Here is a 14,696-nt window from a genome sequence, read left to right as displayed (position 1 = left end):
GTAACTCAAATCCACATAAAGAAATAAAAAACACTGGTAAAGGTGACTACATAAGTAAATATGAAAGTCACTATTAATGTAGTTTAGATTTATAACTATTCTTTTTTCCTATATTATTTAAAATGCAACTGCATTCAACAATAATAAATCTATGTTGATGGGCACACAGTTTATGAAAATGTAATTTGTGACAATCATAATATAAAAAAGGACAGAGCTATATAGAGGCAAAGTGAGGTCTTTTTTGGTTTTGTTTTCGTTTTACTATTGAAGCTAAGTTGATATTAATCTAAATAAAACTGTTATAAATCAAAGTGTTAGTTATAATACCAGGGAAACCACTTAAAAAAAAACCCTCCCATAGAGATTCAAAGGGGGTACATGCAACCTGATGTTTATAGCAGCATTATCAACAATAGCCACTATGGAAAGAGCCCAAGTGTCCACTGACTGATGAATGGATAATGAAGATGTGGTCGACATACACAATGGAATATTACTCAGCCATCAAAAAGAATGAAATCTTGCCATTTGCAGCAACGTGGATGGAGCTAGAAATGTATTATGCTAAGCGAAATAAGTCAGTCAGAGAAAGATAAATACCATATGATTTCATTCATGTGTGGAATTTAGGAAACAAAACAGATGAATGTGTGGGAAGGGAAAAAAGAGAGAAGGAGAGGGGGGAAGCTAACAATAAGACTCAACAATAGAGAATAAACAGAGGATTGATGGAGGGACGTGGGTGGGGAATGAACTAACTGACGATGGTATTATGGAGGGCACTTGTTATGATGAACAGTGGGTATTATAGGTCAGTGATAAGTCAATAAATTCTATTCCTAAAAAAATAATAAAAATAATAAAAAATTTTAAAAACTCAAAAATATATAGTAAAATAAATGACAAAATTAAAATGGCACACAAGAAAATATCTATTTAATACACAAGAGAGTAGAAAAGGAGGAATTGAAGAATGTTAACTATACTAAGACATAGAAAACAAATAGCAAAATGGCTGAAATCTTTCCTTATCAATAATTACATTGAGTACATTAACTCTCCAACTAAGACAAGCCTTGCAGAATGTATAAAAAAAAAACCATGATCCAATCACACACTGTCTACAAGAGATTCACTTTAGATTCAAAGATTCAAATAAGTTGAAAGTGATCAAATGGAAAAGATACTCCATACTAAAGGTAACCAAAAGAGAACTGGAGTGATTATACTAGTACTAGACAAAACAGCCTTTAAGACAAAAATTGTTATAAGAGACAAGGAAGAACAATATATAATGATAAAATGATAAATCAAAATGTTAAAATAATATGTTTTTATTAAAAGCAGCCTCAAAAAAGTACATTGTAGAAAACATTAGAAAGCAAAAGGACATATGAATATTAAGTTGTATAATCAGCTAACATGTCTAGTTTGTGGTACTTTAGCTTAAAACGTGTTTTAGTGATATTCAATTCAAATACTGTGGCTCCATAAGAAAAAAGCTTATTCGTAAAGCAAAGAGGATACTTATTTTGCTTTAAATTTCTAGCTTCTCCAAGTCAATTTAGCTCTACTATATCAACTGAACTTTACCATCCAAGCTTACTCTAAAATTATTATAAATGCAAATTTTGGGTGCCTGGGTGACTCAGTCAATTGAAGTGTCTTCCTTTGGCTCAGGTCATAATTCCAGAGTCCTGGGATCATGTCTTGTATTAGGCCCCCCGGTAAGCAGGGAGTCTTCTCCCCCTCCCTCTGCCTCTCCTCACTGCTCATTCTCTCTTTCTCTGCCTCTCCCACTCTCTCTCTCTCAATTTCTCTCTTGAATTAATAAAATATTTAAAAAACAAAATAAATGGAAATTTTCTGCTTAAGGAAAAATTAGAAAACATCTTTTTTTCTCTTATTTTATTGTCTCCAATTATCAGTCTTTCAACTGATTTAATTTTTAAATTTAATTCATTAAGCCTGTGGAACAACGTAAAAGGGCTCAATAAATATTTAGTTCCAAAAAAGCAACAGAGACCCATTTTATTTTTTTTTCATAATAAACCATGAGTGAAGGCTCACATTTATTCTTTTCCCCCAGTTTTTTTTTTTTAAGCTTTTATACATTCTAGGTGAAAAATACCTACCCATGACCCATTGCACCATTAGCTGGTTTTACTATAAAAGTTTTCTGCTTTCTTTTTTTCTTCAATTCTTTCATATAGTTCTGGAACTGTGTATATTCAGCAGGGAATATCCATGTTCGAGGAACAAAGGTATAATCCAAAGGCCGGGACTTGATCATTCTGTAAATTAGAGATAATATGAAAAGTAATTTCTATTCAAACTTTTCTAAACTTTCTTTCTCTATGCTGCTGACATTTACTACAGAGATTTTAATTCCCACCATTTCTTCATTTATTGATTCATTCAACAAATGTCTATAAAGCACCTATTTTGTGCTAGACATTATTCTGGACATTGAGGATACATCAGTGAAAAAAACAGACAAGATTCTCTGTTCTCTGTACTAATTCATATATTGATAGATCATTCATTTGAATACATACTTTATTACTAAGCACTGGGATATAAAGACAAATTAATATGGTTTCTACCATAAGGAATTTATATATAGGCTATTAAATACAATGTGGTTAGTGCAATGAAGACATACATGGCAAGTTAACATATGGAAATAGTCATTAACTCTGCCTATGGGATGAGAAGGTGGGTAGCAGAAAATGGTTCACTGCCAGGTGCCATTCATATTGCTCCTTTAAAAATGATTTTGAGTCCTCTGGGCCACCCATAAGGAACAGCTTTGATCATCTTTTACTCCACTGTTTTTGAAGTTCAACTACTTTTCTGAGAAAACCATGTGAAGCCTCTGAGTATACTAAGTCTTGTTTTGTTTGTTTGAAACACATGTTCAAAACTTTGCAGAAGTAATTCCCTTTCCTCTGAAGTCCATTCTTCCTATAATCCCTGTTACTAAATTGTCCCACCTACACAATCTCCTAAGCCAGAAACCTAGCAGTCATCTTGGACACTTCTTTGATTCTTATATCACAGCAGCTTTCCATTCCTGTCAATTCTGGTTTTTTCCTATTTTCCATATGTATTTTCTCTTCCCCATTCCCACTATCTCTCCTTTCATTTATCAGATGTTGACAATCACCTCCTTCAGGGCTTCCTCCCTCCTTTCTACCTTCTTTGAATCCATTATCTACAGGCCCACCAAGATTTTGTAAAACATATCTTTTCTTAAACCCATTAAAAAACATGTCATTTCTCTCAGGATAGACAGAAATATTTCCTGAGTAGTTAAAGAGGTTAAAGAATCAATAATTAAATGATTGAATAAAACACAGTAACATGGCATATGCAGCCTGACCTTCATATTTATCTGCAGCATCATCTGAGGCTGAGCCTCCTGACACCTTATAAAACCACAGAAACTGCTTAGAAGTTCCTGAAACATGTTGATTTAAGTCTCCATATAGTTTCTCCCATTGTTGTCTTTGCCTAGTCTCCTTGCCTCCTTCTCACAGGGTGAACTCCTACTATACACTTTTCAATATCAATTTTGCATTTGAATTCTCCAAAAAACCTCTCCTAGAAATGACGTCTGTTATTATCTTTGTCACTGCCATACATTGACTCTCCCCTAACATACTACCATCAAACTGTATTATATGTATCACTCTTTCTCCCTTAATAAAAATTGATTTGTAGGCAGAGACTAGGCCTTATTTATCTTGTTTACTTGCTAGCAGTCTCTACTCTATAGTAGACACACAAAAAATATTTGTTGAGTGAGTGGGTGTATAAGCTTTCACAGGATGCACACAAATATTTGATTACATGCCAGTTTGCTAACCTTTCTCTGTTTGAGTTGTCTTTTTTAAAAACTTTCTCAAATTATCACTCAACTTCCTTAAACTAAAAAAAAATTAATCAACAGAATATAAATCATGAAAAAATTCTGCAGTTCATTTGGTATAATACTTGAGAGCCTTCAAACAGTTTTTCCCATAAAAGCAGACTGTTACTCCAAATAGTCTCAGAAATAAATATATGTACATGTATATCCTTGGGTGGAGATATATACATGTGTCTATGTGTACGTGTGTACACATATGCACCTACTATTGTGCCTGGCACATATTAGATGCTCAATAACATACAGATGCTCAATAACCACTGTATGAATACACACACACACACACACGTATACAGTGTATTATGTTGCTAAACTGCAGTAAAAAGAAGCCTGAGATTCTGGAGACCAGGATTCTGCTCCAGCTCTGCTATTAACTATTTGTTTGACTTGTGCAAGATACTCACTTCTCTGATTCTCAGTTACCTCCTCTACAAAGTGAAGGAAGACCAGGGAACCTCTAAGACCTGCTATCGCGAAAATTCTATCTCTTCCATCAAAATATTATTTCAAATCAATGTAACCTGGTGAAAGATGCACTATAATATTCAAAACAAACTTTGAAAAGGTCTTCTCTATTATAAGAAAATGAAGATTACTTAGTCATATTTCTTGCTAAGAAATCCTTTCTACAGATCTCCCCCATTCCTGGAAAATGGTTGATCCTCTGGAAAATAAAAAGGTAAACATTAATATTCTCATGGACTTAATGAAAACATTCATTTATACTACAATAGAGTTACATCCATCCTGCGAGTTTAATGTTTTTTTTAAGAACTGATTGTTATTAATGTAAAATAGTTAAAATTAAATGACCTCTAATGACTTTATAGAATTAAAGAATCTACAATAAGCAAAGAATAAAATTGCAAATTTTTTAAGAAATCAGACAGTGTTTACACAGATATTAAAGTTACAATTTTCTGTATTGAATAACTGGTAATTCAAGTTCCAAATTATTTCTAGTATTTCAAAGTCACTATATTCATACAGATAAGAATTGTAGAAATATTGACGAAAATAGCCTTGTTTGTTCCCTATTGTATTGTCAATTCTGTATTACACTCTATGCTAACAAACTATACAAAATGTTGACTATCTACAATTCTGTGTATTTGGCTTTTCAGTTTGATGTCTATTTTTTTAATATGTTTGCTTGACATTCTAAAAATAAAAGAATGAAGTCAAATTACACATAGCAGACATTACAAAGTATTTCCACTTCCTGATACCTCTGTGCAATGTATTCCACATCACTTGTAATGCAAAGCACCCATGTGGGAAAAGTTTTCTCCTATTAATTCTTCCTTAAAGATGGAAAGAGGTTAAAAGATTGGAAGGAATTCAGGCTTTTATGCAAACAGTAAAACTGGACAGCAAAAAACAGGCTATGAGGCTATGTAGGTAGGTTAGAAATGAAATTTAATGTCAACACATTAAGAACCCTAAGTAAAATTATAATGGAATTCATATACTCTCCTGAAACCAATAATTGGTCATGATTAATCCCCACCTGGTAATTTTGCAGCTCTGCAATCTTCTCCTGCTGAACCGCAGAATCACACCATATAAGGTTACTTGTTTCATCCTCATCTGGAGTTTTCATAAATCCCATTTCATCTATTACTAAGCGAACTGCAAGTAAATGATGAAATTAAGTGAAAATTAAAATACTTCTAAAATATATTCGTTGTGGAAACATTTTTTGATATATGCAAATTTTATCTCACAGTATTTCATTTGCAAAATACCCATTAGTTATAGCATACCCTTATTTTTAGTAACGACAATTTTTCTAGGGCCAAATTATACTCACAGTAACTGAGAACTGTTTTTAGATTGCACTCAAAATCTTTGGTTTCAACCCTCTGAGATTTAGCGGGTACACAATACTGCTAAAGAGTTCAGTGACTATTCATGGCACAGTGAAAACATACACACAGCTGAGACAACACCTCTACTCAGGAAAATGTACTTCATGGCTTTTTTTGTGACCTTGGGCTAGGTACAAAAGGGAAAAGGTAAAAATAGTTCCTGATCATTAGACCCATCCTATACTTTCAACCTCCCCAGATCAAATTATTTTTAGCAGTTAAAATCAAGTCAGCTGGGTTAATTCAGGATATGGAATAATGAAGTAGAATTCACAGTAGAGATCTGGAAACTGGCCTCCTATCTGCTTCTAACCCTTTAATCCTATTGAAAAAAATTTATGCACAGAGGAAAGTTTGTTTTTTAGTACAAACTATTCATATGCTCCTCTCTGATTTGGATATCACAATTAACATACTAACATTATTCTTCTAATGAATTTCAAGTTTAGAATAAGGATAAGCAAAATATTTAGGATAAATTTGAGTTCCAACAGAATTCTGAGTCTTAATAGAAAGGTGTAATTATATAGCAGCACTTCAATATTTTTATTTGTAAATGTTTTCCTTTTACTGTGTATCCTATGTATGAGGGGAAATGGTAAAAGGGGATCAATTGTCTAAATTTACTTGGCTCAAGTATAAAACTGATAAGCAGACAGACACCTGTTGGTCTCAAGTCCTAGAGATTCTTGATTGCTTTTTGGCCAATGAGAAAGAAAGGACTTTTTATGCAATGGTTCAGAGCACAAGCACAAAAGAAGAGAATAGTGATTGGAGGTAGATGATCTTGGGGCAGAGGAGGAATGCTGAGCTGAAGTTGCAGTTGTCCATGAGAGCCATGGGGCTGTTCTGAAGGTCCAGGTGACAAGGTACAAAGCAAGAGTTGGGATAAGGGATGTTCTCTTGTCTGCCCCAGACTACCATGAAGCTTTAATGACTTGAAGGCTCGGGACCTGCTGTGCACCCAGGCCTAACAGGAAGGGCAAGGGCAATAACCACAAAGCCTGGGAGACTCCTTTAACTCACTCCTAAGCAGAAAAAAAATAAAAAGCCAGAATAGCAGCTTAAGAGCAGACCTGTCCCTGATTGCAGGGGAGACATTGTTTGGGGCTGCTCAGAAATAACTGAGACGACCTTACAGAGAGAAATGGAACTGGTGGCAGTTACAGAGGGAGGGAGTATAATGAGCTACTAAAAAGTGGTTATGACTATACATATGAACCAGTGAGGCTGGGACCATTCAGGTTACATAATAGTGGGAAAGATCCATTCTTTCCTTAGATTCACAAAACCAAATCTGTAAGGTTAGTCATATATAAATCCCTTTTATTATGAAATTCAGAGCTTGAAGAACTAAGTTGAACTTCAAAGGAAAATACAATACCGGGTATTAAAATGTCACTTTTCTCAGGTAAGCTATTTAGTCAAATTTTTATTTGAACTGAAATTTTAGAAATCAATTGGAATCTTTTAAGGATATCATCCTCCACTGCATGGAAAAGAAATCGCTTTAACGCATCAGTTCCAAACAGAAAGCTGATGACAGCTAAAGCCTAACTCTACGCCTTTAAATGCTAATATTTTAGGAGCTCTCTTTTAAAAGGGGGTGAAATAATAGCCTCTGTACTGAATTTCTACCAAACCAAATGCCCTATTGGTAAAATAGTGATAACCATATAAACTATTTTCTCACATTTCCCTTTACATACTTACATATCCCCTTCTCCAATCCTTCTTGTCTCCGTTTAATAAAAATTACCAAAAATACATTCCTCACAATTTGTCCTGTGATCTTTGGCCTTGACCCATAGAGCTTTCAGAGGCTGCTCAGGAATTTTAAAAATAGGAATCCATGAAACTCTCTGAATTTTAGATACAGAAGGTACATTTATGTTTCTCATTTCAAATTTCAATTCATATTTTATTTAAGCAGCATGACACAGTAAATAGAAAACTGAATTTGGAACCAAATGAATTTGGGTTCAAGTTCCACTTTTGCCATCTGTGTGAACTTGGGTAAGTTGCTCACTCTCACTGGGCTTGTTTCTTTAACTCTACTATAAAGGATGTATAGAGAACTGGGTGTTATAGGCAACTGATAAATCATTGAACACTACATCTGAAACTAAGCATGTTGGATAATTATATTTAAATTTTAAAAAACCCATGTGGAATTTCATAATGTATTAATTATAGAACTACTGAGAGAATGCACTTCATTATTCCACAACATGTCTTCATAAGAAATTTCTCCCAAGACTCAGGAATACAGAAGTCATATCTCCTTTGAATGACCAGTATGATTTTATCTTCTGCATTCTATAACTGATTATTTTTAAATATTTGCTTTGGTTGCCAGGAAGCTCTGAGTCAAATCTATGTCCATCTCCAACTATAGAGACTCTCACGGAATGTATTTTGTATCCTTATCAGCCACAAGATTCGTCTTATTTTGCTCTTTATTTTTCCATGTTCATTTTCTTATGACTATTAGCCACTTCCAATTCACTATTAGAATGAGGAAAGGCAGGAGAATGGAAGGAAGGGAGTAATGCAGCCTATTTTAGAGGGTTTCTGGAAGAATTAAATGAAGTAATGCATGTGGAAATGTTTGGTCAATGGTTATAAAAACATGACTATTAAAACTACAGCAAAGTATTCTACATGAGGGAAACAGGCAACACCTAGGGCAAAAACACAGGTGTCCTAACTATGGCTTGAGTGTATTTCCATTATATAATTCAAACTGTTAAGAAAGCAGTAAGAAGTAAGCTGTTGTATATCACTAGCTTAAATAAGGGAAAAGCAAGGTAGCACTTCCTCCCTGACACATGGCCAATTCTCCCTTTCCCTCCCCTCCTTTGTATTCTCCCAACAGTCCCTGATCCAAGGACTGAGTAAGAAATTCTCTTAAACCCTGAGCAGGCTCAGCAAGGAGGTAGGAGTCAGTATAAAGAATGCTAAGGCAACTTCAGCCCTGGGAAAGTGAGAGGGAATTGCACTTAGACCCTCTCCTGTAGATCAGGTTCCTGATGAACCCCACCGGAATCTTAAAAGTAAGTAAGAGGATAAATTAGCACCACTCATCAGTCACTTTAACAGTGGTCACCTTATTCTTGTTTCTAGAAAACATGCTGCAAATAAACCCTGAATCTTGCCATCTCACCCTCCCATGCTAACCTGTTTCAAGTCCCTGCCTCTAAGGACCATTTGTTGAAACACAGTATCAGGAACCTCAATTGCAGTGAAATATTCCACTGATTGCTCAAGAACTTTGGTGAATTACTGTAAATGGAAATGAGACTCTTAAAGACTAATAAGGGTAAGAATAATTAACATCCTTGAAGTTCATATGATTTTCCTTAACTCTTTTAATGCAAAATGGCTAAGAGGAAGATTGGTTGAGTACTTCTGGTATTTGTTAAAGAGTTCTGCAATGGTGGGCAAAAATATCTTTAAAAAAAAAAAGATTTTATTTATTATTCATGAGAGACACAGAGAGAGAGAGAGGCACAGAAACAGGCAAAAGGAGAATCAGACTCCATGAAGGGATCCTGATGTGGGACTCGATCCCGGGACTCCAGGATCACACCGTGGGCCGAAGGCAGGTGCTAAACTGCTGAGCCACCCAGGGAACCTCCTGGGCAAATGTATCTTAATTTAAAACAATTATTCTTCTTATCTATTCTGTATACAACAGAGAATACATAAAACTGAAATTTCATTAATAAAAAAGCGACAGCATCATCAAAACGATTTCTTAAAACAGAGACAAATGTTTTTTTAAATGTGTTTTTAATGTTTTTAAGTCAGGTTCTCATTGTTTAATAAAAATCTCAAATTTTGTACTTTTTATTTTTATTTTTTTAATTCAGTACTTTTTAAATTTTACATCTAATACTTTAATCTATTTAATGTTTATTTCATACTTGATTTAAAAACTAAGTATTAATCAAAACCACATATATTTAATACCATCCCATTAATAGCTACAGCTTTTCATTTACATTGATGTTCTACTTGATTAATAACATGTTAAATATCTCATAAAAAGGAACATTTCATAGAAGGCATTTAAAAATCAATTACACAAAAGATAATTATCTCCCTGAATTTCTACATTGTTTTCAACATCAAATCAATTTTTCCAACAATTATGAAAACCTTATGAGATCCTTAGAAGACCTACCAATTTCAAACTTTGTCCCAGCAACATTTGCTGTGATGGTTCCCTTCTTTTTCTTCTTTCTGACTTTCCTTTTCATTGTGCTTTGATAAGGCAATTCTGTATTCAGATCCAGGGGAGAAGGTCCCTGAATAACTTTAAAAGAAATGTAAACCAACCAAACATCATTAAAATAACAAAAATTCCATAGCAGAGAACACAAATGCCCCCCCAAAAAAGGTAAAACTGTAAATTCTAGTTCTTTGAGTCCTCAATTAATTTTTAATTCTTAGAAAAAATTCTCAGTGATGATCTATAATATATTCATGTTTTGTAATGTGATCACATCAATCTGCTTACCTCTTTCTTGAGGCAAAGATGGCATTATTGCCTGTGCCTGTTACAATGTGTGCTGTTGTACCAAGCTTTCAGGAAATCTGGAAGGCCTGCATTAGTCTAAGTAGGATATGGCTCCAAATCACTGAAGGTTCCTATCATATTATCTTGATGGAATCCTCAGATTTCAGGGCACTGAAGTTCTGGGATGAGAAAGTACCTGTAGGGATTTTAAAACAAAGTCATTTAGAAAAGGACTTTTATGGAATTTTTCTGTTCTTTTTAAAAGTCAAGTGAGGGCAAAGTTAATCAACAAATGTTTGTCAATTTTATTAAACCTTATGAAAAATGCCAAGTGATAGTTCCCTGTCCTAAAAAGTGCACAGTCTGGAAGGTTTTATTTAAGTTATACCATATTTACACACAATAAATAACATGCCATACAAAAACAATAATAATAACCACATTCACTACCATCTATTGAACACTTACTATTGCTCCCTATTGTAGTCACTTAAGCCACTTAATCTTCCAACAAAACCATGAGGTAGAAGCTTTTATCCCTCTCTTCAGTTAAGTAAATTGATCTCAAAAAGGACAGATCTTTACACAAAGCATGACAAAGTGGAGATTAAAATTAACATCTCTCTGATGTCAATGGCAGTGCCCTTAACTATGAACCCACACAACTTTCAACCCAAGGTCTGAAACTTAGGGGCAGCATTACTTTTAATATGAAACAATGTGTCAGGACAGACATCACATACCAACAGAATACAGAGAAAAGGGATTCCTCATTAAGGAAGAGGGGCAGTGGTTGATGGGGAGGAAGGTGACAACTGCATAAAGCAGACCACATTTGAATTGTGACTTAAAAAATAAAAACAATTTTGAAAGGCAGAAAACAAGGAGTCTTTATTACCATGACCTTATTTGGGCACACACAGGAATGCAATAAACATTTTTTAATGAACTAATTTGATTTGGCTACACCTTAGCATGGCCTACATGACACCTATATTTTCACTCGGTATGTATGAACCTAGGTATTCATGCCCTGACTACACTACACTGCCCAATCTACACTATCAACTTTCTAATTTCTCCCTTCACATTGTAAGAATCTTTGAATTCTTGTAATATGTCTCTAAACACAATGAAAAATTATATAACCTATCATGATAAAGGTATGGGATTAATATCTTTATCAGGAGATTATCAGGTTTATCAGAAATTCAGCTACATAAAATGTGACTCATATACATCACATCCAATAGTCATTTTTAATAATAAGATTCATTATTAAAGGGACGCCTAGATGGCTCAGTGATTGAGTGTCTGCCTTTGGCTCAGTGCATGATCAAGTCCCGCATCAGGCTCCCTGCATACATCTCTGCCTCTCTCTCTGTGTCCCTCATGAATAAATAAATAAAATCTTTAAAAAAAAAAAAGATTAAAAAAAAAGATTCATTATTAAAGAAAATTTAGAACGTAGTTTGTTCTCAGGTACCAATTAAACTAAAATAATTATCTAGAACAATTCAATATAAAAACTAGGAACTCTTATTTATTATAGACCAACTGTGGGCAGGCACTGTTAAGAATCTAAAATATCTTATCTCGTTAGTTTAGATACCATTTCTGAAGTTTTCCAGATATGGAAATTAAGGCTTTCTAAGTTAAATAAATCAAGGTAACAGTTTATAAATAGAAAACCTAGGCTCTGAACCCTGTTCTGTCCGATTGTTCATACTATTCACAAAGCCCCACTATTTTCAGACACTGTGCTAATACACTATAAAGATGTAAAAAACAAAAAACAAAAAAATCTTGGCAACTCAATTGCAGTACAAACTGCAAGATATGGGTGTATTGTGGGAAATCACAATACTTCAGACCAAACAGTGAAATCACAGTGAATATCCCTAGACTGATCTCAGCTCCCAATTCCAAGCTGGAAATAGACTGGATTACCTTTCAGAATAAAAGAAAGGAATGGTCTAAAGTTCAGCGTGATTTCTTTCTGGAAGCTCTGTGATACCTCAGGGAGGTAACTATGTAGGTTTACAAGTCCTTGTCCAACACCTTGTTACCGGAGTAAACAAAGATCCCCTTATGGTAACAGAGTACGTGTTACATTGAAAGTAGGTGACAAAGTCAACAGGAGTGTGAGACAAGGTCTGCCTAACTATACTGACACTACGTTAGTAACCGTCACAGGCTCTAAAAAGAGATTTGTTAATTTCTGACTTAAATAAAGTGCCTAACTACTCTGATTAGTGTAGACCTCAAAACAAGCACTGTTACCTCTTCTCCCACCGCACAGTAATTTAAAGGCCTTAAATTTAGTCTTTTCATACATATGCCTTACTACTTAATTGCACTTATGTTCTGGTGAATAACAGTAAGAGTGCTTTAACAAACTCAAGAACTTCATTCTACCAGTGAATTCTAATCATTTCACTTTATTCTTAGTAAGAGATAGGAGACGACAGACTGATCACACCACTCAAATGAGCCGTAGTTACCTACTTTTCAGAAGTACACAGCATGTTTCAGTTACCTCCGAAATACTTGGAGCCAAAGGTTTCTTAACCTCAGCTGCAAAATAAATCACTTAAGGAACTTCTGAAAATCCTGGAAACCAGGTCACACCTTAGGCCCCAGTGGGGCCCAGGTATCGGCCATACTTTAAGTTCTCCACATGACTGTATCATGCAGCCTAGACTAACAAACTCTGTTCTAATGACCCTGAAGCAAATAATAGTTAGTTATACACTTATCAGAAACAAATAAAACAAAGGAAAAAACTTTGGAACCTATATAAAAAGAGGCCAAATATTTAGGTGAAAAGCACCCATTAAATCCTCATTTCTAGTTCAAGTAAACAAATTGGGGGGTCCGGGGAGGAATTAGAATATCAGCAGAAATTAAGACAATAAGCAATTTTATTTTGCAAATAAGCCATTTCCAAAAGGAATCAATTTCCCAAAATGCCAAGCAAATGCGAACCTTAAATGTAGAGGCTCCAGTGCTACCATGCAAAACAATAGATACATAGGACTAAAACAAAAAAAAAAAAATTCTAATTCCGATACATTTGTGTTGGAGTGCTCTTTCTTCCCCATTCTTCCCTTTGGATTACAACCCATCATGTAAAATCCAAATAAATTTCCACTTTTCCCCTACAGCCTCCTCTGACTATGACTGAAGAAATTAATTTCTCCCTCTTCTAGTCTATCACAGAGACCATTATTTGTACCTATCATATCACCAACCACAAACTCTGAAGGTAAGTGTGTGAAGACATGTGGTTTCCTTCTCTCTTGTTCACTCCCCTGCTCCCAGAGCTTAGAATATTTCCTGACATAATGCTAAATAAGCACTTGTTCATGATGCCAGATGAGAGCAACCAGAGGTGGTCACGGAGCTCTGAGAAGCAAATACGTATCATTTACAGAACACTTTCACATTTTTAAGTGAAAAAAGCGAAGTACATAAAAGCTTACATTTGGGTAAAATAACAGAAGCATATGTGGAACACAGGCATAGAGTAGTGGCGGCCTATTGCAGCTGTGGACAGCACATAGAGACTTACTTTTATGTACAACCTTTAGTGCATGTATTGCCTATTTAAAAAGTAAAATACATGTGATAAAAGTTTGTTTCAATATTACTATGTTAATAACAAAACCCATCAAACTTTGTATTTCATTTGTTTTCCTTAAAGATGTATTTATTTATTTGATAGAGAGCATGTGTGCACATCAGCGGGTGTGGGAGGCACAAGGAGAGAAGCAGTCTCCCCACTGAGCAGGGAACCCCACATGGCACTCGATCTCACCACATTGAAATCATGACTTGAGCCCAAATGAAGAGTCGGATGCTCAACTGACACCCAGGCACCCCAAACTTTGTATTTCATTTAGATGAAAGTATAATATGGTAAAAAGGGCACTGAACAAGAGGTTAATTTGAATTCTTATCCTTTATAAGATAGACTTACCAGATAGACAACTTAATTTCTCAATGTGCATAAGGAAGAAATTGGTTTTTCCCAGACTTAGTCTAAAATGCCAACCAATGAAGAAAGCATTGGTGGTATTTTTGAAACAGGAACACAAGACATCTTTTGTGTAAATCACCTGAGAGAAACTCATACCTTCCCAACAAATCCCAGAAATCCATGCCTTAGTGAATACTATATAGAATGGGTTCTTCGTACATATTGGTGAAATTTTAGCTTACCATTGATTACTAAAATGAGTACTGAGTGTTATGCTGTATGTTGGCAAATTGAATTTAAATAAAAGTTTTTTAAATAAAATAAAATAATCTTTATTAAAGGTCAGTGGAAACCAAAATTAGTGTTAAGGTGAAAATACGT

At 34.7% G+C, this 14,696-nt stretch overlaps 1 protein-coding gene across 7 annotated transcripts in view; it reads right to left on the bottom strand.

The window, feature by feature from the left end:
* TTLL7 (tubulin tyrosine ligase like 7) overlaps positions 1–14,696 on the bottom strand; it is a 149,724-nt gene that overhangs the window by 83,122 nt on the left and 51,906 nt on the right. For all 7 annotated transcript variants that reach the window (XR_003124393.3, XM_025417860.3, XM_049111759.1 and 4 more), the window contains 5 exons: positions 10,334–10,529; positions 9,998–10,129; positions 5,448–5,569; positions 4,534–4,601; positions 2,139–2,297 (listed from right to left, as the gene is read on the bottom strand). Coding sequence is in view for 6 of the 7 variants with exons in the window: in XM_025417860.3 (XP_025273645.3) it covers positions 2,139–2,297; positions 4,534–4,601; positions 5,448–5,569; positions 9,998–10,129; positions 10,334–10,358 (506 nt within the window). In the remaining variant the exon portion in view is untranslated. The remainder of the gene's footprint in view (positions 1–2,138; positions 2,298–4,533; positions 4,602–5,447; positions 5,570–9,997; positions 10,130–10,333; positions 10,530–14,696) is intronic.

This window comes from Canis lupus, chromosome 6 (assembly GCF_003254725.2).
Source record: "Canis lupus dingo isolate Sandy chromosome 6, ASM325472v2, whole genome shotgun sequence".
NCBI lineage: Eukaryota > Metazoa > Chordata > Mammalia > Carnivora > Canidae > Canis > Canis lupus.
The sequence above is the reverse complement of the archived record's forward strand: the minus strand, read 5'-3'. Positions and strand labels throughout refer to the sequence as shown.